This window comes from Cibotium barometz, chromosome 29, assembly GCF_041138505.1.
Source record: "Cibotium barometz isolate CiBa-2024 chromosome 29, ASM4113850v1, whole genome shotgun sequence".
Classification (NCBI taxonomy): Eukaryota; Viridiplantae; Streptophyta; class Polypodiopsida; order Cyatheales; family Cibotiaceae; genus Cibotium; species Cibotium barometz.
The window spans coordinates 24,796,554-24,822,313 of NC_141074.1; the positions used below are offsets into that span (position 1 = coordinate 24,796,554).

Sequence of the window (25,760 nt, forward strand, 5' to 3'; positions counted from 1 at the left end):
ATACTAGGGGTGCCTAACTCATGATATTATGTAGGGATATCAAGGGTATGAAGTAAGGGATCCTTGCACATACTAGGGGTGCCTAACTCATGATATTATGTAGGGGAATCAAGGGTATGAAGTAAGGGCAAAGCTCCCCAAATTTGGGCCAAACTGCAATGTAAATAACCTAGTCTATAGGTTCTGGCCGTGGGCCCCTTTGAACTAGTTTGTAAAGAACTTTCAGTGTTAATATTATAAATATAAATATCTACTTAAAAAAAAGAAGAATTTATTAGAATAAATAATGTGTAAGTACATTCTAGTAGCCTGAATTTCGTAGGGTACTTGCTGGAACGTGATCGCGTCGATGGGGGGTTCTCGCGTCAGGAGAGCAGAGATGGAGGTGGGGGAGGAGGGTTGGGAGATTCCGCCCCCACCCTCACCCTCCACGCTGGTGTTAGTGGGGCGCACGGGCAACGGCAAGAGCGCCACCGGTAACTCCATCCTGGGCAGGCGAGCCTTCAAGTCCAAGCTCTGCTCCGCGGCAGTTACTGAAACCTCCCAGCTCCAGTCCGCCACCCTCCCCGACGGCCGCTGCGTTCGCGTCGTGGACACTCCTGGTATCTTGTGCCGCCCCTTTTCTAGCTAGCTGTGTAACATTTCAATCATTACGTAGGAGGTCGAGAATCCCAAAATTTTCTGAATGTAAATGGATCTTCTCCTCTGGTAGAAGATGTTTGAGTTACTTGGCTGGTTGGCAGGAGCAAAGAACCGCTTAATTAAGTTGTTGCGTCCATAGGGCAAACGGAACCAATGATCCATAAACTTTACATGTCCTCCAACCCTATGAGATGCTTCCGCCCAATGCTTTCCAGTGCATTTGAGAAAGCGGCTGGGAAAGCCCACATGCAAACGGGAGCCATGAAGTCGTCTTTTAGCTGTTTCACGCAGCTGCAGCAGTGTTTTGCACCTTCAACTGGCTCATCTCGCATAGTAAAATTATTCATCACCATAATCGTGCTCGAAAGCATTGGAATCCTATCGCATGGCATTGTGATGGTGGTTGGCATTGTAATTCTGTTGAGATGTTGCTTTAGTGACTGCTATGAGCATTGGCTGATACTTTAGAGGGCAATGACTTTGGATGCTTGCTGACCATGGAAATCTCAACGTTGGGCATTTGTTTGGCTTGTGTTGGTAACCCATGGCGATCTTGTCTTTTTTCTCTGTAACAAGCATTGCCTGTGAGACTCCCACGTTGAGAGTAGAGAACATGATGCTTAATGTGGATGTCATCTGCAAGAAAAAGCTCTCGGTTGTGCACAAGCTTGGTACTATAACAAGCACGCTTGTGACTCGCTCATTGAGAATTAAAATAAAGAATGCGATGCTTAATGTGTAGCATATGTGTCAACAGACAAGACTTCAAGAGAATTGAAGTCATGTGTAGCATATGTGTCAACAGACAAGACTTCAAGAGAATTGAGTCATGTGGGAATCCCAATTAGATGGAAAAGTTTTGATAGAGAATTATTTTGAGTCCACCATTGCGTGAGTCTGATTGCATGACAACAACATGAATGTAGCTGGGATGAGTGCTGCAAGGCGGTCTTGAAGCAGTTTATTCCCATAGATTACGAGTGAGAATTGAAGAAACATCAGGAGTGTTTTATATAGAAGCATGGCAAATCGATAACCGGCTATCTCGCTCGTTTTTTGAAGCTTTTGCCAATGCTCCCGAGGATTGTCCGGTGGTCGGAGCAGGTTGAGTGTTTTGTGGATGGTTTGAAACCGTCTTTGCAACTGGAGGATGAGTGTGAAGGAGATGCATGTGTGCGCTTCAGCTTTTTTCATTTCTTGGGTTGAGCACACATCCAAGGTGCTTCATTGCATCAGGGCACAGGTATGAACAGAGGAAGTTTCAGCCAGGTCTTTGAGGAAGAGTCTTCACTGTTGCCATTTGCGCTGAGTGGAGAATCTTTGGCTTCAGTGGTGGTCACTTCAATTTTTGGGGTTGTTGAGGAGGACTCTCCTCACATGCCATTTGCATTGGTTGGAGTATCTTTAGTATTTGATGTCATGGAGGCTCCATAGGAGGACATGTCATCATATTTGTCTTTGTCATGGAAGGATAGGCTAGTTGGTGTATCTTCATAGTACACAGGTTTCTTGAACACTGTACCGACAACAATTGGGGTTTTTGTAACTTCCTAGGCATGGTGCGCACGGGGGTATCACAAAACACTTATGATGCCATATATCCAAGATATAATCAAGTCCCATCAAGTGGGCAAGACGTGATAGTCTCAAAAATCCAATATCACACTTAAGAATCCATGTCCTCAATAAATGTGTGAGACTAAATAAGTCTCCATAATACTCACTAGTATCCTTAGGAGAAGATACTAGTCTGCACCATCAAGTGGGCAAGACGTGACAGTCTAAAAAATCCAATATAACACTTAAGAATCCATGTCCTCAATAAATGGGGGAGACTAAATAAATCTCCATAAAACTCACTAGTATCCTTAGGAGAAGATACTGGTCCACACCCAGGATCTTCTCCTAGGGATACTAGTGAGAATCTCCCGTGTGTGTTGCTGAGAAAAGAAAATTCCTCGAGGGGTTTGCCAAATCTCATAGCCAAGCAAGTAATGCAAAAAGGCCAAGATCCGTCATCTAAAACTCTTGCTCCAAAGCATCCGTGACTGAATGGATCCTCACAGAATAAGAACCTATAAAAATGAGGTCATCAACATAGACCACAATGATAACAACTAAATCCCTCTCAAGGAGGATATAAAGGTTTGAATCTGCATGAGAGCGGTGTAGGCCAAGCTTTTGAAATAACTCATTAATCAGTTGGCACGAACCCTGGGGAGCTTGCTTCAGATCGTACAGGGCTCTCTTCAGCCGATACACTTGGTCGTGTCTTCCTGGAATCTCAAATCCCGGTGGCTGAGCAACATACGCTTCATGTGTAAGCTCTCCATTCAGGAAAGCCAACTTGACGTTCATCTAGAATATGGGCCATCTATGATGTCCTGCAAGAGTAAGAACGGTGTGAGTAGTAGTCATCTGAGCTGTCAGAGGGAAGGCCTCATCAAAGTCGACCCTAGGCGTTGAGTATAGCCCTTGGCAACCAATCTCGCCTTGTGCTTGTCCAAGCTGCCATCAGCTTTATACTTCGTTTTGAAGATCCACCGCACACCAATCACCTTAAGTTGCTGCAAAATCCAAGTGCCATTTTGCTCTATAGAATCCAGCTGTGCCTGCATAGCACGACGCCAGGCCTCATGTGAAAGAGCCTCGCCCATAGAAGTGGGATCAGAAGGATCATGAAAAATAAAGGACATAAGAGCATAGTTAACAAACAAATTGCCCTCATGAATTTTTTCCTTGTAATTGTGGAAGATCGCTGAAGAGTACTAGGCGGAGGAGCAGAAGGAAGCTCTCTCAACCCAGAATGATAATACGATCTAGGCACCGGTTTGCTTGAGCTCTTTGGAGGAGCAACAAAAATATTATCATCATCCGAATGAGATTTCATAGGGGAAGTCCGTGCTGGAGGTGAAATAGGAGCGGGGGGAGGAGGAGGAGGAGGCGGAGGAGGAGGAAGAAGCTCACCACCTGTAAACGGAAGGAGGGGCAACTGAACACGGAAAATCTAATCAATCATGAAATCTGAAAATACACATATGCGTGCCAGATAAAACAAGATGACAAAGTTGCACAGTACACCACTCTAGGGGCTAGAAGATGGGTTGACCCTCCCCCTTTATGGTTAGATTACCAAAAAGGAGTCTGCTTCCAATACAACTTTGCGGGTGCCCAGGGTTCACCATTGGCTGCACCTATTTCTTCCAATACAATATGAAAACAAGAAAAACATCACAATATTTGAATTCGCTGACAATTTTAGCACAAGTGAGCATTCCCGGCATCAAGCACATGCAGGACAACTATGGACAGCCCATAGCACTCCCACATCAGCCCGGGACAACTCAACATCATTATCTTCCTCATGTCTGGCTCATAGAGCAAGTCGACCAGCCCTCAGTAGCCACAGAAGAAAGCGACCAGCAGTTGTACACAAGCCTGCAAACTTCCGGTTGGAAAGAAGACTATCTAGAAGCCCACGACCAGCTCTTCCTCCTTGTTTTTAACCTCTGTCCAGTCTCTATTCAAGCTGTAAATCAGCCGGCCAGCAGTGGAGAACATGCAGAAAGAGTCGGCCAGCTTCTCCCATGCATCCGGTGAACTTCAATCACGATGGATGGCTGTAGAAACTTGCGAACAGGCTGAAAACCAGCCGACCAGCCCTCATGCACCCTGAAAAGCATGCGCCCCCTCTCCAATCTGGAGTTTTGTCAATAATAGAGGCTTCCCTGTTGAAAACAGCCCACACGTGTGCTTTTCTGGTCCAGAAAGGGGCGCCTACATGAAGGGAGTCCAAATAATGTCCAATGCCCGGTCTTTGGCCGCCACGTGTATTAAATAAGTCCTGCTCAATGTGCACTCACTGATAAGTTGTCCGGTCACTTATAAGTGAGTGTGAACCTGCACCCATAATTATTCACATGTGAACTCATAAAACTGTAAATTGAGTTTTTGGGAATACATACCACCTGCAAAACACATGTAGACCACTTGTCAGTCCCAAACAGGTGTGCACATACACGTCCACATGGTGCCTAGGCGTCTCCCGCCCCATGGACAACACAGGCAGAAATCTCAGGCATTGTCATCTTCTTTGTTGAGCAATAGTTTGAGAAACTTCTTATTGTAGCATTATATGGTAGAGATGTGTGTGAACACACTTAGGACCGTCTTGGCACTTTTTTCCTCACTAGGAGGTTTTTTCGTCATTGCATATATACACCCTCTTATCTACTCATTTTGGGGGGTGTGCTTTTTTTTTGTATCCGGCATATATTTGTTCATTCTAAAATAATGAGTTTGTGTGCTCTCAAGCTTCTCTATCTTGTGTGTGTGCATTGTTGCAACCCTAACCCTGATTCCAACAATTGGTATCAGAGCTAGCTTCTAGCATGCCACAACTGGGCATCTTTCTTTTGCATTAGGCGTGTCTGCCACGCAAGGAATATCACACTTATCATATATGTCCAATTTGTTCACACCACTTGTGGAGTCAAAGATCCAGTAAGCATAATCTGTTTGTTATGTTCTTTATTATCGTGGATAAATCATTTATCGTCTCTACAAATCCAACATTAAGACCCCCCTTGCTAGAGTGGGCACACAAAGCAAATTTTATAAATATTTGAAACAAAAGTTTACAGTAGTGAGAAAGATCTCCTTTAATAGGGTAAAGGAGAGGGTATTATTGGCACATGTAATAGTATGACCACTTTGTGTTTTCTCTAGATGTTTGACCAAACTTGTATAAGAAGTTATGTGCTTAGAAGCACCACTGTCAAGAAACCAAACTCCGAGATAGCTAGTCCCAGAGACTTTGATCATGTCAGGCTCCATGGTCATATATATACACCATGTCATGTCAGGCTCCATATGCCACACAGACACACCATGTCAGGCTACACCAGCCATACATGTATGTCATGTTAGGCTTCACATGCCACACATGAACAATAGAAAAATAGAAGCTGTAAGGAATTTTGTGACATCACCTCCCTCTGAAGATGCAGGAGTATGTGGATATGTGGATGTGGATGTGGATGAGATGTGGTGTAAAGAGATGTGGATGTGAATGTGTGGATGAAATGTGATGTGATGTGAAAATATGTGGATGTGAATGTGAATGTATGGATGGATGTGGATAGACATGCATGTGGATGACTGGATGGATGTGGATGAATGAGATAGAATGTGTGTGGATGTGATGAGATATGGATGGATATGGATGTGATGTAATGTGGATAGAATGTATGTAATGGGATGGGAATGCAATGATGTGATGTGATGTGAAATAGATGAGATGTGATGTGGGATGGATGTGATGTGGTGTGATGTGAATCGAGATAGATGTGAATGAATGAATGAGATGTAAATGTGATGTGAATCGGGATAGATGTGAATGAATGAGATGTGATGTGATGTGAATCGGGATAGATGTGAATGAATGAGATGTGATGTGATGATGGCGATATGCTTTGGACACAGAACTATATCTAAGAAAAGTCATACGTTGAGACTTCGAGTCCAACTTAGAGCGATGCTTCTTGAGCACATGTACATACGCCGAACAACCAAATACCCGCAAATAAACAATAGAGGGCTTCTCACCATGGAAAGTCTCATATGGAGTTTTATTTTGAAGAGCAGCTGTAGGAGACTTGTTCTGAATATGGACAACAGTAGAAGCCGTCTCAGCCCAGAAACGTTGAGGTAAAGAGGAGTGCTCAAGCATAGCATGGGACATCTCCATGAGTTTGATTCTTCCTCTCTGCAACTCCATTTTGTGATGGAGAGTATGCTATGGTTAGCTGTCTTCGAATGCCCTGATCCTTGCAATACTGCTGAAACTCCTGGGATGTAAACTCACCCCCTGTGTCAGTCCTTGGAGCCTTGACCAAAGAACCACTCGCTTTCTCCACCTCAGTTCTCCAATCATGTAAGTGCTGAAAAACCTCATCCTTGGTCTTCAAGAAGAAAACCCAAATATATATGGAGAAGTCATCCACCATCACAAGCATGTACAACACCTTACTCAAAGACGTACTCATTGGACCACACAAGTCTGCATGAACAAGAGCAAGTGATGTCGAAGATCTGTGTCGCCTCCTTCAGAAAGGCAACTCGGTGTTGTTTTCCTTGTAAGCAACACCGAGAAACAGACATAAGCTGGAGCCTTAATGATCAGTAAACCCTCGACCAACCCATCTTTTGAAGATCGCTGAAGAAGTTGATAGCTCAAATGGCCAAACTGAGCATGCCAAAGAGGTGAAGAAGAACCTTGAGAGATCAAAGTGGTCAATTTGTATAAGCCACTATCTTGGACTCCCTGAGCCAAGATGTTAGTAGTCTCCTTATCACGAATAGTAATCGATTGTCGAGAGAAGATCACTTCTGCACCTTGAGTTGTAAGGGCACTCACTGACAAAAGGTTAAATGCTAAATCCGGAATGTAAAGAACATCAGAGAAGTGCCTCTTGTCGTTGGAGGAGCAGAAGATGGGAATGGTGCCACGTCCATGAACTGGCACGGAAGAAGAATCACCCAAGGTGATAGTGCTTGACCTTGCAGTAAAGTCCTCGAACCAATCCCAATGAGGGGTCATGTGAGCAGTAGCACCACTATCCACAATCCAAGACTTGGCCTGAGAAGCCACAATTCACCTTCACCTTCACCTTCCACAAGGTATAGTTGGAACCATCCAACTTGGCAGACTCAGAAAACACATGAAGCATGGTCGAAGTAGCCGTCACTGTACTCGGGCTCAAATCTCAGAAAAAAAACGCACAACTCAGAAGAAAGTGAGTGTCCACCATAGGTACCAAGATGCCTCAAAGCAACCAGCCACACCGGGCCCCCTCTGCAAGTGATATGTGTCCATTGGAGAAGAAAGTGCAGCCAACGAAGGGGTTGGTGTCGTGTTGCCTGCAATGATGAACTGCAAGGAAGCGGAAATCCGACCAGCAGTAGCAGATCACAGAAAAAATGCAAAAGGGAGAGGTTGAAAACAGGGCTGAAGATGAGGCCAAAAAAAAACCAAAATGTAGAAGTTTAGAGCGATGATACCATGATAGAGTGTGCACATAGTGGAAGCAAAGGAAGCACTAGATTGTGCTGAACTGAGAGTGCAAGCAAGAGAGAGATATGAAGCCAAAAGGCTGAATATACTGCAATGAATACAATCGCAAGCAAGAAACTTTGTAGGCTCATAAGTGAAGGATACAAAAGGGGGCAGGTTTGTCAACACATGAACCAAACACAACAACTAATGAACATATGAATGATAGAGGCCAGCCCATCTATATATCGGTATGGGGCTGGTTGAGACTGGAGCTGGCTGATGTCAGAATATGCAGCGGAGATGATGACAAAATCTGAGAACACAAGAGCAAGTGTACTGCAGAAAAATACAGCAATGGAGAAGGAGAGAGAGAGGCGTGTAACTCTGCTCTATATACACAAGAAAATCCTTAAAGTATGATACAACAAGTGGGGGGCCATGGGGCCATTTTATATGGCCCCACATGTGCGGTCGGCCAGCAGTAGGACAGCCGACAGCACCTGTGTAGACACCCGACTGCAACATCTCTAGTCTGCCAGCACGAGACAGTCGGCCTTCACACGTGTGAAGTCGGCCAGCAGCAGAGAGAGGCAATGGGCGGTCGGCCAGTGTCAGAATGCACAGTTTTGCAGTCGGCCAGCATATAGGGGTAGCTGACATGCACAGGACAGCCTCCCACAGCAGAAAAAATAAGGAAAAAATAGGGAAAAATATGGAGGGTCGGGAAAAATGAGAAAACACCTAATCCGGGCGGGCACACCCACCCACTACAGAGGCCCTGGTGTAAATATACAGACAGGAGATGACTGCTAACACCCCCTCTCAGCTCCTGGATGTAGAACCAACCCCAGTGAGTGGTCAATGTCTCCTGCCAAAACCTTCTCTCTGACAAAATGGTAGTGGACCTCTAAATGCTTCGCGTGAGCATGAAAAACTGGGTTCCTTGGCCAACTGTATAGTGCTAATGTTGTCACAGAAAATGACAACTTGTCTATCCATTGATAAACCCAAATCTTCACAAGTAGCTTTCTCAGCCAAGCTACCTCATATGCCGCCTTGGAGTGCCGCCGGAGCAAAGCCTGAGATAGAGACTTCGTGAAGAGGTCCACCGCACTGTCCTTCGTCGAACAGAACTCTAGCAGGATGTCATCAGCAACAATCTTTTCACGAAAAAATGCCTTTGGATGACCGTGGGTTCCTCCAGTGAAAACACAATCCTGCCAAGTAACCGCTACAACCTCACCACCTCACAAGCAGCACCACAAGCAGCCCGGTACTCTGCCTTTGTCGACGACAAGGCAATAGATGGCTGCCTCTTATTGTGCCATAAAACTACTCCTAAGCCAAGGGAAAAATTGTAGCCTGATGTCAAGGTCCTCGTGTTTGGCTCTCCTCCCCAATCTGAGTCACTCCGACCGTGGAGTCTGACTCCAACCATCAATTCCCCTCTTGTGTAAAGGAGTCCAAGATCCTTCGCATGCTGCAGAAACCACAAGATATGCAATCTTGCCTCTCAAAGAGTCCTTTGCAAACATGAGCTCAATAGCCTCATCAGGAATCTCCTGTCCAATTTGGTATGCATCAACCAAATCAATGAACCTGTAACATGCGGAAGCTCTGAGAGTCTTCTTTCAGCCCTAAACATGCTGATGCAAAAACGCAGACAAAAGGGAGAGAAGAGAGAGAGAGAGATAGCTGGAAATTCAGTATATTCATATGGTACAAAAAGGTACCCCTAAATCTGCAGCCATGGGCTGCCTTCATGAAAAGGTGGAAACACCCAAAACAGTCCTAATGTTGGACCCACTCCATAAGGGAGTGAATGATCTTAACTATGAGCAAACATGCCTATTTATAGGCTCTTGGACACTTGGAGTGCTGGCCGACTGCTGGTCGGCTAGCCGACTGGTCTATATATCATAAACGCTGTTCTCCATGCAGCCGACAGCCCATTGGTGCAGCCGACAGGTTCTTCTTTGTCTTGCTCCTAGTCCATACTAGCCAAATCCGCACTTCATACTCCAATTCTTGGTTCTAATCATCTTTTTCTGGCTGCCCCTTCTGGACTAGCTTCAGGATATGTCCATGGGCAAAACTTGCACATGACATCCCCCTCTGCTAAACTTGATGACGGGATTCCAACCTGTTCTTGGATGACTGTCATCATCCCATTCTGTTCCCTGAGTCCCTCTGTCATCCATCCGTCTCTGGCAACCCTTTTCACTGAAAACCCTGCTCGGTCTCCAAAACCACTCTGACTCTGAATAAGATCTATGCATCTGTTCCATCCAGTCTCCAATCCGTTCTTGCCCTGACTCTGAACACCGTCTTGGTCTTCATTCCTGAGAAATGAGTCTGGCACTCTCACTCCACCCCTTGGAGGATCATCCTCCCTTGGGACCGTTGCCCGAAAACCTATCTGGCTCAGAGGACTGCCATCCCCTCTGGGCTTTGTAGAACACCACCAACAAACCTCCTGGGAGCTCTTCCCAATCTTGTGTTCCTTGCCTTGGGCTTCGTACCTGTGCACTTTCCTGTACCTTGGACCTGAACACCTTCATATGGGACTGAAACAGCGTTTAGCCTTGCTGAGCCTGATGCTCTGATACCAATGTAACACGCGGAAGCTCTGTGAGTCTTCTTTCAGCCCTAAACACCACTTAGAACATGCTGATGCAAAAACGCAGACAGAAGGGAGAGAATAGAGAGAGAGAGATAGCTGGAAATTCCATATATTCATATGGTATGAAACCGATCCCGTCAAGTGGGAATAGACTCCGTTGGACACCCACACGCGTAATAGCACAACTTAATATCACAATTTGAAATGGACAACTTAATAACAACTGGAAATTGAATTGAAATGAAATGAAATAGACCCCCCCCTCAATATATAATATATTATTGGGAGTATTTAACAAATACAATGCTCCATGGGTTCCAAGAACTAGATGATGTCCATGTACAAATGAATACAGTACCAAACAAAAGGCTCGAAGTAGATGTTCGAAGCAGAGCGACCACTGGAGTGGTCTAGTCTCTATGGTCCTGTGCTTTCACTGGAGTCTGCGGAGAGCGCCCCACTGTTGTTCCAGGACCACGCACAAACAGGCACTCCCGTACTAACGCTTGGCTCTCCCGATCTCAGCACCTTTGGACCGTGGTTCTCCAAGAGCTTGGACTACCCGGCACCGAACGGGTGTTGCCGTGGAGAGAATTCCTTATCAGATTTATCACAATGTTCTTTACTTAAATCTGAAATTCACTTACTTGTAGATGGAAAACCAATACCTGGATGTGTCTGTCTGTGTGCAGCCATGAGTGGAGGACACCAAGACACAGCAGCCCGTCGAAGAGGAGGAGGAGGAGCTGCCTGTGTTGAAGATGTAGCCACTTGAAAAAGGAAGACACTGCCTATGGAAAGGATGAGCAGCCTGCAGAAGGTGGAGATGTGGCCGCTTGTTTGCAGAGTACAGCCGCCGGCCGCCTAGCTGTAGGAGCACTGCTGCTGGAGATGAGCACACAGCCGCCTTGTTGTGGAAAGCGGTGCAATTTGTATGGTTGCCTGACTGTAGGTGCACACACACAGTCGCCTGGTTGTAGATGTACACACAAAGTCGCGTGGCTGCAAAGAGGAGATGGTGTAGGTGCCTGCAAGCGCAGCAAGTACAGCCGCCGCCAGTATGCAAAGCACAGTAGCTTGCTGGAGATTCAACGCAGCCTACTGGACAGAGATAGTCGTAGATTGCTGAAAGGATGAAGCTGGCGCAGCCTGAAGCGAAGAAGATGATCGCCGGGCTGCTTACGATAGAGATGGAGGTTCCCTTTTTTAAAGGTTGGAGGGGGGGTTGCACGACTAGAGCTGGCTGGCTCCCCACGTTTGCATGTGGGCGGCCAGCTCTATGGTGGTGTGGGTAGGTGACCATGCACCCACCCCCCCACACACACAAGATAAGTGAGGCTCCCCACCTTGGCCCCTAAGTGGGTGCCCAAAATGGGTGCCCACTTTTAAGTGAGAGTGAACATATAACCTTATAAAATGAAAGGTTAGAGATTAAAGTATTAAACCAACATGTGCAATACACTTACCACCTGTTCACATGCAACAAAACTCGTCAGAAGACAAAGCAAACTTCACGACTCACTGGGCAGGCGTCCCCGCTCAGTAAGTAACACGTTAGCAGGCAAACACAAAAATACAAGTCATGCGAAAACAATTTCAAACATGCAAAACATGAGTGCATGTTCAAATAGTATCATGGACATATCTCTCGTTCATGGAACAAGTACAAAATATCTGTCGGGCAGAAAAATGGCACGACGTAAAACATAAATCCTGGTCTTCCTATGGAGTGACAGTCCCATAGGTAAGACACAGTTCCAGGCACGAGCCTCCCTATGGAGTGACAGTCCCATAGGCTAGACACGGCACGAATACTGGCTCTTCCATGGCGTGACAATCCCAAGGATAGAACACAGTCCAGGTCATACACGGGTGCACCAGTCTGGCTCCTGTCCATACGACACCATCCTGCTAACACACGGGTGGCACGAGTGTGGCTCCCGTCCATGTCAAGCAAAAATACTGGCCTCTTCACATGAGACACCGGCCTGGCCTCAAGTGAATGAGACACAAAAACTGGAGATGAACCAAATGGTCGGCCAGTTGGTGACATCCCCCCGGGCTTCTAAAGAGTTGTTCTCAACTGAAAAGTCGCAAGATATGCCTGCAACAACTGTGGGTAATCAACAAAATAATTCTCATTTACCCACTTTGCATCAATAGGCAAATAATTTTTAAACTTCACAAGGTATCTCCTGGAAAGCTTTCCGGCAGGTAGCTTTCTCTCCTTGTGAAAAACAATCTGTTCTGGCTGGAGGATCTCCTCAAGCTCATCAATCTCAGGCAGATCTTCTGTGACAGGCTCGTCAGGATCTGGTCCCACATATTTCCGAAATAGACTCACATGAAAAGCATTGTGAATCTTCCAGTGACTAGGTAAAGCAAGCCTGTAGGACACTTCATTGATCTTTTGAATCACCTTGAAGGGTCCATAATAGCGAGGAGAAAGCTTAGGATATGATCCTTCTCGTCCTGGCCTCTTCGAAGCCTGGCCTTCTCAAATTTCAGCAAAACCCAATCACTTTCTTTGACTTGCATGTCCCGTCTATGCTTGTCAGCAGCCATTTTATGCTTATCTTGAGATCTTGCAATGGTTGTCCGCACCTAAGCAAAGGCTACATCCAAATCACGAACATATTCATGAGCTGCAAAATCTCATCCTTTGTACGAAGGATGGGTGGCAATACCACTCTGCTATAGATAATCTCAAACGGAGCCTTTCCTGTGGAGGCATCGATAATATTGTTGTAGGCAAACTCAACAAGTGGAAGATACTTCTCCCATGGAGTCTTTTGATGTGCCACATAACACTTCAATAAATCCAACACCGCTGAATTTGCAGCTTCACTTTGGCCATCCGTTTGGGGATGATAAGCTGATGAAAACTCAAGTATAGTACCCAAATTATCAAATAAAGCCCTCCAAAAGAGGCTTGTAGTCCTGGGATCTCTATCCCCAACAATGGATTTAGGCATACCATGATGCTTGAAAATATTAGCAAGAAAAAGCTTTACCATATGATCAACTTTAATGGTTTTCTTGACGGGCAAAAAATGAGCTTGCTTGCTAAACCTGTCCACAATGGTCCAAATAGCATCATTCCCAGGCTGGGATCTAGAGAGTCGAGTGAGGGTGGCCTCCAACTCTTCAATGCTCAACATAGAATACTCTCTCATAGCCTCCTCTATCTCCTCGATGACCAGCCATCAAATCAGTCCATATATGGCAAAAATCAGCATCCAAATGATACAAATCTCGTATAGCAGATAAGTCGCCATGAGAGGCCACTGAGACTGCAGCTACATAAGGCCTCCTGGATAATGCATCGGCCACCACATTTTTCTTTCCTGGAGTATGCACAATCTGAAAAATGAAACATGGAAAGAAAGTTTGCCATTCTCATCTGCTTCTCTCAAAGCTTTGTTTGAGATAGAAAGTATCTCAAGCTTTGATCATCTGTCTTGACTACAAATTTAGCCCCAAGAAGATAATGTTTCCATATCTTTAAGGCATGAATTACAGCCAAGAGCTCTTTCTCAGAGATATCCATGTGAAGCTCAGCATCATGCAAACGACGGCTCTCGTATGCAACTGCATGTCCTTCTTGATTTAGGACAGCTCCTATACAATCACCACAAGCATCACATTCAACTACGAATGACTTGTGCAAGTCAGGAACAATCAATACTGGACCACATATGATAGCATGCTTGAGCTGCAAGAAAGCATCCTGTTCTTTTGAAGTCCATTTGAAAGTGATTTTCTTCTTTGTGAGATCATGTAGAGGGGTGGCTATCATAGCAAAATGCCTTATGAAACGCCTATAATACGAACATAATCCCAGAAAACTACGTACTTGATGTACGTTTTGCAATTCTGGCAAATTCCGAATGGTCTCTATCTTTGCAGGATCCATTGTTACTCCATCTTTGGATACAATATGACCCAGATAATGTATCTCTGAAAGGAAGAACTCACTTTTCTTGGCATTAATGAAAAGTTTATGCTTCCGCAACTCTTCGAACACTGTGACCAAATGAGTTCTGTGTTCCTGCTCATTCTTGGAGAAAACCAAGATATCATCAAAGAATACTCCTGTGAATTTGCAATGGGGTCGGAATATCCTATCCATCATACGATTAAACGTGGCAGGAGCATTGGTGAGACCAAAAGGCATTACCAAAAATTCATATAATCCAAAGGCTGTCCTGAATGCAGTTTTATGGACATCTTGTGGCACCACTCGTATTTGGTGATAACCACTTTTCAAATCAAGTCTGCTAAAACAAGCTGAACCATCAAGCTTATCCAAAATGTCATCAATACGCGGAATTGGGAATTTGTTCTTGATGGTAAGCTTGTTTAAAGCTCTATAGTCCACACACATGCAGAATGATCCGTCCTTCTTTTGAACAAGAAGCACAGGAGAGCAATGAGGTGAGGAACTGGGTTGAACCAAACCTTTCTCTAAAAGCTCATTTACCTGCTTCATGATCTCTTCTTGTTGTGCAGCACTCACTCGGTATGCGGGTTTGTTAGGGAGATGGCACAAGATCTATGCGATGATCTTGGGGCCTTTGGGGAGGTAATTCACCTGGCAATGCATCAGCAAAACAGTCGTTGAATGCATGAAGAAAATTCAGCCTATCATTAGTCATAGCATCCACATTTTGATGATTTGGCACAAGGCTATCCTCACGAACAAGTACGCAGAAAGACTCTGTTTGATTGCTTTATTAATTTGGATGTGTGATACAAGTGGGATGGAATCCCCTTCTTTGCCAGCATCAATAAAATGCATGCGGCCTTTATGCATAAAAGAAATCATATTGGTCTTGTACTCTTTGCGGGGCTCAAGCCTATGGTGCCACGGCTTGCCCAACAATACATCACATCCATTTAGTGGTGCAACTAGGAAATGTTCATTGTCAAGGTAGCCCTGGATATGTATGCACAACTTTCCTATCAAAGGGGTAACCTGCACCTCTTTACCAACAAATGCAGGTTCGGCTTCAATCTGAGGTTCCATGTTCTCAACCTCAATACCCAATGCAGCTGCCGTTTGCATGGAGATGAAGTTATCGGTTGCACAGTCATCAAACATGAATAAGGCGGGCTGATCCTTGATTTGTCCCCAAGCCTTGCATACCATTCGCTCTTTTGCATCATGTTCAGTGTTTCCCTGCACATCGGGAACTGCATGTACATTAGCTTGGTCTGCTTGTCCTCGTGCTTTGGTTTGCGGTCAAGGCATTGTTGAAACATGTGGTCTTTGCTACCACAAGAAAAACATTTTCCCTCCTAATTGCTTTCTTTGCTCCGGGGTCAAGCCGAATTTGTTCTTCTTTGGGCCCTGATCTTTAGATGTGGTATTTTCAGCTTTATCACCTTTGTGGGTCTCCCGGAAGTTCTTTTTAGGTGGCTGTCCACCTTTTTGCAGATTTGGGACAGCCTTGTCTTTCCCCTTTGAACCGCCTTGATCCTGCTTAATTTTGAGCACCAATTGCTCCGTAGCAAGAGCAGAAGCTGTGAGCTGTTGCAAAGTATGTTTCGAGTGCAATTCAATGCCCGAACGATATGCTGGTTGCAATTCGGAGCGAAACTTCCTCTTTCTTTCATCCTCAGTGATTTGCATAAAGGGAGTTACCTCCAGCAACACTTTTCAGAACTTGTTGACATACTGTTGCACGCTTTCATTATCTCTTTGCTCAAGTCTATCCCACTTTTGAGTGAGAGTTTGCTCCGCATTTGGTGGCAAAAACTGAGCATAGAATCTATCCTTAAATTCCTTCCAGGTGCAAATGGGGTCCTTGGTGATCTTTTCAGTGATCCACCAATGAGCAGCGGTCCCTTTCAAAAACATGCTAGCATGGCGTACTTTAGACTTCTCAGTGAAGTCCTCATCGCTAAAAGCAATGTCAAATTGTGCCACAAATGCTAACACTTTGGAAGCATCATGCTCTCCATGAAAAACATAAAACTTAACAGATTTGTCACCTGCTTTAAATTCCTTGAGCTTCCTGGCATGAGGCTCATGGTCTTCTCTTTTTCTTTTCCCCTTATCCAACGGGGCAGCCCTATCTGCATGGGCTCCATGGGCCATCATGGAAGTTTCATGAAGCACGGTGGTATGTGCTCCACGAACTTGAGAATCAGATGCATGTGACTTTGCTGCATAAGGCAATGTCTCTCCATGAGACAAATCAGTGGGCAAAGCTCTTCTAGTTGCAGACCTATCACCCCTGCCATGGGATACATGTCTTGAATGCATGTGACCTTCATGCCCTCCACGAGCACTAGCATACATATACCTTTCAGGCTTTGTGCCTTGTGGAGAAGACGCATGACGAGAGGTGACTCTCACCTCTTCCTTTTGCATAAAAGACCTCAACCTTTGAGATGCAGGATCTCCATGCTTCAAGCAAGGTGGATTTTTGAATTTCAGCTCTCCGTCGTCCCCCTCTTTGATGTCACCTTTGCGGAGGAGGTAGGAAAGTGCGAACTCCCTTGGCTTCTTGCCCACTTCCCGTGCCATGGACTCAAAAGTCACATCTACCATTGCATCGGCTTTCCTTGCTTCAATGGCACTTTGCACATGGGGATCTTCATGCAAAATTTTTAACTCTTGCTCTTGTGCCTGCAAAAGCTTTCTCATATGTTCCTATTCAGCCCTCATTGCATCAGGCTCTTCTTCTAGCATGACTGTCTTTCCTCGGGACAGTTGACCCTTTGATTCACTATCATTAACCCTTTCAAGGGGCTTGTGCCTTCCTCGTAGAGCATCAGAATCATGAGAGGCACTAGATGGACCCCTCGAATTAGGCACTTCCAAAGGGTTGCCTTGGCTGTCCATTGTGTTAAGTGTGCTAGAAGCGGGGTGTCCAATACACAGGTTCGTTTCCCCACTAAGAAGAGGGAAACAACCGTGCTCTGATACCAATGAAACCGATCCTGTCAAGTGGGAATAGACTCCGTTGGACACCCACACGCGTAATAGCACAACTTAATATCACAATTTGAAATGGATAACTTAATAACAACTGGAAATTGAAATGAAATGAAATGAAATAGGTGGACACCAGCACTCGGGCCGGAATGGGCCGACCCCCCCTTAATATATAATATATTATTGGGACTATTTAACAAATACAATGCTCCATGGGTTCCAAGAACCAGATAATGTCCATGTACAAATGAATACAGTACCAAACAAAAGGCTCGAAGTAGATGTTCGAAGCAGAGCGACCACTGGAGTTGTCCAGTCTCTACGGTCGTGTGCTTTCACTGGACTCCGCGGAGAGCGCCCCACTGGTGTTCCAGGACCACGCACAAACAGGCGCTCCTGTATTAATGCCTGGCTCTCCCGATCTCAGCACCTTTGGACCGTGGTTCTCCAAGAGCTTGGACTACCCGGCACCGAATGGGTGTTGCCGTGGAGAGAATTCCTTATCAGATTTATCACAATGTTCTTTACTTAAATCTGAAATTCACTTACTTGTAGATGGAAAACCAATACCTGGATGTGTCTGTGTGCAGCCATGAGTGGAGGACACCAAGACATAGCAGCCTGTCGAAGAGGAGGAGGAGGAGCTGCCTGTGTTGAAGATGTAGCCACTTGAAAAAGGAAGACGCCGCCTATGGAAAGGATGAGCAGCTTGCAGAAGGTGGAGATGTGGCCGCTTGTTTGCAGAGTACAGCCGCTGGCCGCCTAGCTGTAGGAGCACCGCTGCTGGAGATGAGCACACAGCCGCCTTGTTGTGGAAAGCGGTGCAATTTGTATGGTTGCCTGACTGTAGGTGCCACACACAGTCGCTTGGCTGTAGATGTACACACAAAGTCGCGTGGCTGCAAAGAGGAGATGGTGTAGGCGCCTGCAATAAACAGGCGCGGCAAGTACAGCCGCCGCCAGTATGCAAAGCATAGTAGCCTGTTGGAGATTCAACGCAGCCTACCGGACAGAGATAGTCGTAGATTGCTGAAAGGATGAAGCTGGCGCAGCCTGAAGCGAAGAAGATGATCGCCGGGCTGCTTACGATAGAGATGGAGGTTCCCTTTTAAAGGTTGGAGGGGGAGTTGCACGACTAGAGTTGGCTGGCTCCCCATGTTTGCATGTGGGCGGCCAGCTCTATGGTGGTGTGGGTAGGTGACCATGCACCCACTCCCACACACACACAAGATAAGTGAGGCTCCCCACCTTGGCCCCTAAGTGGGTGCCCAAAATGGGTGCCCACTTTTAAGTGAGTGTGAACATATAACCTTATAAAATGAAAGGTTAGAGATTAAAGTATTAAACCAACATGTGCAATACACTTACCACCTGTTCACATGCAACAAAACTCGTCAGAAGATAGAGCAAACTTCACGACTCACTGGCAGGCGTCCCCGCTCAGTAAGTAACACGTCAAGCAGGCAAACACAAAAATACAAGTCATGCGAAAACAGTTTCAAACATGCAAAACATGAGTGCATGTTCAAATAGTATCATGGACATATCTCCCGTTCATGGAACAAGTACAAAATATCTGTCGGGCACAGAAATGGCACGACGTAAAACATAAATCCTGGTCTTCCTATGGAGTGACAGTCCCATAGGTAAGACACAGTTCCAGGCACGAGCCTCCCTATGGAGTGACAGTCCTATGCAGAAAAAATAGGGAAAAATATGGAGTGTGGGGAAAAATGAGAAAACACCTAATCTGGGCAGGCGCACCCACAACAGAGACCCTGGTGTAAATATACAGACAAGAGATGACTGCTAACAGTTGATTGGCCATGAAGGACCAGACTTGGGAAAATGCCGGAAAAATAGGGGAAAAATTGAGTGGCGAGCCTGCAATCAAGGGCCATGAAAAGGGAACAAATATGGGCAGCATACAGGGATGAAATGAGCTGGTACAGCTGGTATAACAAAATCATGGGCTGGTACAACAGGCACAAAATCCAGCTGATGCAGCTCTCCATTCAGCCAGTACAGCAAGTGGCAGCCAGTACATCGACTTGTACAACAAGTATAGCGATTAGTACAGCAAGTACAGGGGCTGGTGCAACAGGTACAATGGCTTTTGTAGAGGGAAGTGAAGTAGTGTAGACTAACTATAGAGTGATGTAGACAAGAATGCGAGCAACCATTGTAAAGTGGCCTCGGTCTTTAGACAAAACCAAAGGGCGGTGCAAAAACAAACTTGCACACAAAACACTTCAACACCTTTTGAGGACCAAGAAAAGGAAAACAAACGGGGGGAGCTAGAGTGCTCCTACAAATAGTACACGAACACCGATTGGCCCCAAAACGCAGTGGCGCCTATAACCGCTCCCTACAAGAGGCCTACAAATTGGAAGACAAAATACACATTTTTAGATCACTTAACAAATACCAACAATGGACATTATTAACAACCTTAAAACTGAAAATGACCAAGAACACTTGACACCAGCACTGGGGTCGGAAAGGGTCCCCCCCCCCCCCCCTCAATACAGTTTGTATTTCTTGGAGTATTTGTATGTACAAGTGTTCATGGGCCTCATGGCCAGATTCCTCCATGACATGGAGTGAGAATAATGAAATACAACAAGATTTTGTCGATGAAGAATTAACTGTCGTACTAGACCAAATCACAGGCAATTTCCCACCTTCACTGGGTGAACACCTGTCCTCACTGGTCTTCCGGGACCGTGCACCAACAGGCACGCCCGTACTAACACCTAGCAAGGTGAAGCACCGCGGTGGGAGAAATACCAGGTGCTCCCAAGTCAGCTTTGCTCCCTATTTTTCCTCATACCCACAAGACCTTCACTGGCTCCTCTAAAGGTGAGGGTGCGGTCAGGGCAATAATGGAAAAAATTCACTATCCTGATGGCCTACTAAGGTGTAGGCAGCTGGAGGTGAAGCTTGCTTGGCAATGCTTGTAAAAAAAAAAAACATCTAACTTTAATTTTATCTGAATTTGAAATAAAATATAGAAACAAATGCCTGGCAAAGGTTTTAATTCAAATCTCAGCAGAGAAGATCATTCCCTTTTTGTGTACTCCTAATTGGTGTAAGCAGTAGGTACAAACAGGTACAACCTGTACTGCTAGTACAGATGCAGGTACAAGAGGTACAATTAGTACTGTTGGTACAGATGTAAGTACAAAAGGTACAGCTCTACAGGTACAGTTTAGCAGGTAACAGTTGCAGGTACAACAAGCGTGTACAACACAGGAGGCAGGTACAGTTCAAGTACAGCAAGCATGTACAGCACAAGGGGCAGGCACAGTTCAGGTACAGCAGGCGTGTACAGCACAGGTGGCAGGTACAGTTAGGTACAGCAGTCGGGTACAGCACTTGAGGCAGGTACAGTTCAGGTACAACAATCGTCTGCAGGCAGGTACAGATCTGGTATAGTAGGCGGGTGCTGTACATGAGGCGAGCGAGTGCAGCACAAGAGGCGGGTATAAAAAAAAATAGCTCCAAAAATCAACTTTCCTCTCAACTCTGTAGTTGCCTCCCGTTCATCAACCGCCCCCCTCAATATCTACCACATGTGGGGAAAGAGAAGTTGCCCATGCAATAGATACTTCAAATATTATTAAACTTTAATCAAAGGTAGCTCATGGGCACCCACACTAGAAAGTGTCCGAACCAAATTTTAAATGTGTGTGAACATCCAACCTTATAAACATTAAGGTTTACATGACTTTATGAATTTTACATTAGAAAAGACCAACAAGGGCAATACTTACCACCTGTTCACACGCCACAACAACTCGTCAGCAGACGGCACACCCATGGTACACTGGGGGCCTCCCCGTCCAGTGCACTAGCACGTCATAGCAGGCAAACACATGAAAACAAGACATGCGAAAACAAGTTTATGCATACAAACACAAATGCATGTGCACATGTAATGGACGAAATCTTCCTTTCATGAAACTCGTACAAGGATTTCTTGTTGGGCACAAAACTGGCGCGACAGAAATGTGAAGTCCTGGTTTTTCTATGGAGTGACAGTCCCATAGGCAAAACCATAGTCACAAGAAACGGGGGAAACGGCACCCTGAAACGGGAAAATGCCGTTTCCCCACGTCGAATTCACTGAAACGGCTAGAAACGGGCCACCTTGGTCACGCTGTCTACGTGGCATATTTTAATTAAAAAAAACGATGGCAAAATTCCTTTGCCATGCGTTGCCCACGTGACATAAATGTTGAGCAGCCTCCAGGCTTTGAGGTTCCATGTTCAGAGGGGGTGGTTTACAGGTTTCGGAAGGGCTGGCTGTCCCAGTAGCAATGCTGTTGAGAAACGATGGCTGGACAAAATAAAACGCCTTTGATATTTGCAGTCCATGTGGCATAAAATAATAAAATAAAATGTTGGCTGGTCCACCTCCTGCCCGTTGAGAAAAAACGATCACTGCCTCTTGCCCATTGCTTCCTTCCCGGTGCTCTCCTTGCAACTTGTCTCAACACCACACCATATAATCTCTAGTACGAAGCTTGTTTTGTACAGTGTACTTGTCTTGTACACAAGACTTGTTTCCTGTGACTGTGACACAAGTTTCTAGAGCTGAGATTCAAATCCCAAAGCTCCAGCACGGTCCTCTCTTCCCCCCTTTCTCTCTTTCCCTCCCTTTCTCCGCTTCTGGAGCAAGGCTAAAGTCGGAGCAAGGCACTTCTCAGCTTGGTTCTCCACAATTAATAACTTTTAATCAGTAAGTGTTTTTTTAATTTTTTTTAATAAATGAACCTTGTTTTTTTTAAAATGATCATTGACTATTTAAAAAATAGATGGGAAGCTTCTTAATTAAATTGCATCTTTTTTACTAATATAACAAGTCCTTTTTCAATTAATCCCTCTCCTCTTCTTATTGTGTTGCATTCAATAGTTTGTACTAATGGCATTCTATGAGCGGTGGCGTGGTTGTCGTTCATGCGTGGCTGAGCGACAATACATCGAGACAGCTCATTGTCGATGCCCTTTGCCTCTTCGAGAGAGCCCGACATTGTAAGAGGCAATCTCTAAGAGGGCTCGACGACGTCATTGCCCTCCCATGTGGTTTTGGGATGATGAAGATTGCTTGCTATTGCAAATGGTCCCAAGACACACTTGAAGACGAGCCTCCATATGGCGAAACCTACAGCTTGTAGAAGAACCTGCTGTGGTCCTAGTTGATGCTGAGGCACTTACGAGTCATGAGGATCAAGACAATAAAGCCCATGTAGAAAGTCACTTGTTGTAACTATTGCTAATGTTGAATGAATAAAGAATTTTATTTTTCTCCGAACTTAGTCGGCTCTATTGTGTACTTTATTTTTTTAGAATCTCCTGGCACCTTGTCCTTATTGTCCATTGCAATGACCCTTGTTCCTTGGTCCTTCTTTGCAGTCTTTGCATCCATGGCCTCCATGGATCATTCCACCTCAAAGAAGTCTAAATCTACGGAGTGGTCTTAGTGGGATGAGGTCTTGGCAGAGGGTGCCTACAAAACAGGAGGCGCGAAAAAGTGGACATGCAAATATTGTCTCCTTACGAAGTCAGGTAGTACAACTTGTATTCGAGCACACCTGCTTCATCAGCACGGACAAGACATTGCATTCTGTACCAACATTACTAGTGAAGCACGAGAGGAGCTTCGTCGTAAAGACGAAGCAACGCGGGCATCTTCATCGGCTTGGAGAGCAGGGGTGGGAGTAGATCCTTCCACATATCACATTTTCTGTATGCATGGCGCACTGCCTCAACAATCTTTTCAAGGATATCGGAAAGTTGGATTGGGTTGCTCCCATCATAGAGCAAGCCACCCATATTGTATCCTTCATTTACAGGCACTCTTTCTTACTGGCTGAGTTCAAGAAGTCGTCATCTAGAGATTTGCGCAAGTATTCAGACACTCGCTTCGGATACAACTTCCTCATGTTGGGGTCCCTTAACAAGTGTTCTAGTGTCCTAAAGCAGTTGATGGTGAGTGATGAGTATGAGAGGCATGCATTGTCTGGAACCGTTGTAGGGAAGGCATGTGCGCCCTCTTTGGTGGGAGCAGGTGAGACGCATCAAAGCTCCACTTGTTGAGGATGACAAATTCACTTTAGCCATGCATTGGAAAGATTTACGAGAGGATGGACAAGATGGTGGAAAAGTTGGAGCACATTGAGCAAGATGAACAGAAATACTAGGTTTTAAGGAAGCTATGCCAAGATAGATGGGATATATACCATTCACCTATGCATGCAGCAGGTTTCATGGTTGATCCCCAGTTTCAAGCAGGCAATCAATACACAGATTCAGAGGTGGCAGATGGATGGGACATGATTTTGGAGAGACTTGAGCCTGACACTGCAAAGTAGAGAACTATGAAGGATCAACTGGCAGATTACAGGGCTTGCAAGAGGAGGTTTGGAAGAGCCAATTCTTTGGCAGATCGCTTCACCATTGATCCATGTGTTTGGTGGGAGGACTATGGGGCAGACACTCCAGAGTTGCAACAATTGGCCATCAAGATTCTGAGCTAGGTGGCCAGTTCATCTTGTTTGGAGCAACTATGGAGCTCATTTATACATATCGCTTCAAAGAAGCGAAACCGGCTTGGCACTCAAAAGACCAATGATCTAATTTTGTGAGTGCCAATTTGTGTCTTCTTGAGCGAAATGAGAACCCCCAATCTTGGAAGCGTTGGTCAGAGGAGGATGAGAAGGGTTCAGAGGCAGAGGAGCATGCCAGTTTACCGCCTACGCCGATAGCTACTTTGGGCGAAGCAGGGGATAGCAGCTCCAACGACTTTCTAGATTATGATGATTTGGGCTTAGACGATGTGCATCTCTCACAAGTTTGAGTCTACTCATGGGTTCCAAACTTTGGCTGATGTATTTGCATTGTACTTTCTATTCTTAATTCAACAAGAATTTGACTTCATCTTGAGGTGTCCTTTATGCAAATTTGAGAAAGTCTCGTTGTTGAGTTTGTAATTACTAGTTTTTGGTTCTATAGTTTAATTTATCAAGTATATGTGCCGTTTCCTATCCGTTCCCGTTTCCCACGATTGCCGTTTCCGTTTTTGAGGGGGGTGTCGTTTCTGTTTCCGTTTCCCGTTTCCCGTTTCTGGTGACTATGGGCAAAACACACATCTTGGCACGGGCCTTCCTATGGAGTGACAATCCCGTAGACAAGGTCGGCACAAATATCAGTCCTACCATGGAGTGACAGTCCTATGGATAAGACGCAATCCTGGTCATACACGGGTGGCATCAAACAGGCTCCCGTCCATATGGCACAATACTGGTCACACACGGGTGGCACAAGACTGGTTCCCGTCCATGTGACACAAGATAGTTGACCCTTTCACATGGAACATTGGCCTGGCTGCATGTGAACATGGTACGAATCTGGCCACTCTATGGAGTGACAATCCCATAGAAGTGGCTCCAGAAATGGAGATGGATCAAATGGTGACATCCCCCCAGCTTCTAAGTAGTTGACCTCAACTGAAAAGCTTCAAGATATGCCTGTAAAAGCTGTGGGTAGTCAACGAAATAGTCCTCATCTGCCCACTTTGCATCAATAAATAGTTTTTGAATTTCACAAGGTATCTCCTGGAAAACTTCCCATGTGGTAGCTTTCTTATCAAAACCCCACCGGATCTCCTCGTGGAACGCTCCTGGTACGAGACTCGAAATCTGCAAACAAACAAACAACAAGGGGGTGCAGTTTTGACTCACCTCCCAACCATGACAGCCGTGGGCAAGCCCACTGTCTTGGCTGTCCCCACCGAGCCACGAGCTGAGCTAACTAGGTTGACGTACCGACCAATCTCCTCCTTGCGACGTCCCATACCGCCAGAAAGCTATCCTCACGGGCCTCAAGATAGCTGCCGGCCTCGGCTGCGTAAAACAGGTACACATCTGCACTAGATCCAGGCTCCAGACCATAGAGCTCTCACAAATCATGCCAGACTCTATATGACTAATGACTAACCTTGGCCACCCTTTTATAGGCTTTTGGCCGGTCATCGGGCGTCCACACTTGGACGCCGGCCCGTCGATACTTGGGTGCCCGCCCGTTAGTCTATCCGTAACTCAGCTCGCCAATCAGCCTGCCTAGCTCCAAGCTTCCCTAACCTCGAAGCTAGTCTTGCGTGCGTGTAGCACACGGTAGATACACATTGTGCACATGACATACTCCCCTTCCTCTAAGAGCTCACTCCTGAGCTCACTAAAAAGCCAAGGTAATCTCTCTGAAGAGTAGTCAATGTCTCCCATGTAGCGTCCTCCTCAACACGATCCTTCCACTTAATCTTGTATTCCGTGATAAGCGTATTATGCAATCTTCTTTCACAAAATCCAAGAATCTTTTCAGGTTCGTGCGGAACAAATGTCATGTTCTCGACATCTATGATTTCTTGAGGAGTAACTAAGTGGTCTGTGCCACCCAGTACTTCCTTAAGTCTACTGACATGAAATATAGGA

The 25,760-nt window shown here is 45.6% G+C and overlaps 1 protein-coding gene across 2 annotated transcripts in view; it reads left to right on the top strand.

Moving 5' to 3' along the window:
* Positions 1 to 311: 311 nt before the first annotated feature.
* LOC147621969 (immune-associated nucleotide-binding protein 9-like) overlaps positions 312 to 25,760 on the top strand; it is a 64,091-nt gene continuing 38,642 nt past the window's right edge. Inside the window, exon 1 of one of the 2 annotated variants that reach the window (XM_086822997.1) lies at positions 312 to 602. In XM_086822997.1, the coding sequence (XP_086679123.1) occupies positions 350 to 602 (253 nt within the window). In that variant the 5' untranslated portion in view covers positions 312 to 349. The remainder of the gene's footprint in view (positions 603 to 25,760) is intronic. The other variant, XM_086822995.1, reaches the window with a different exon arrangement.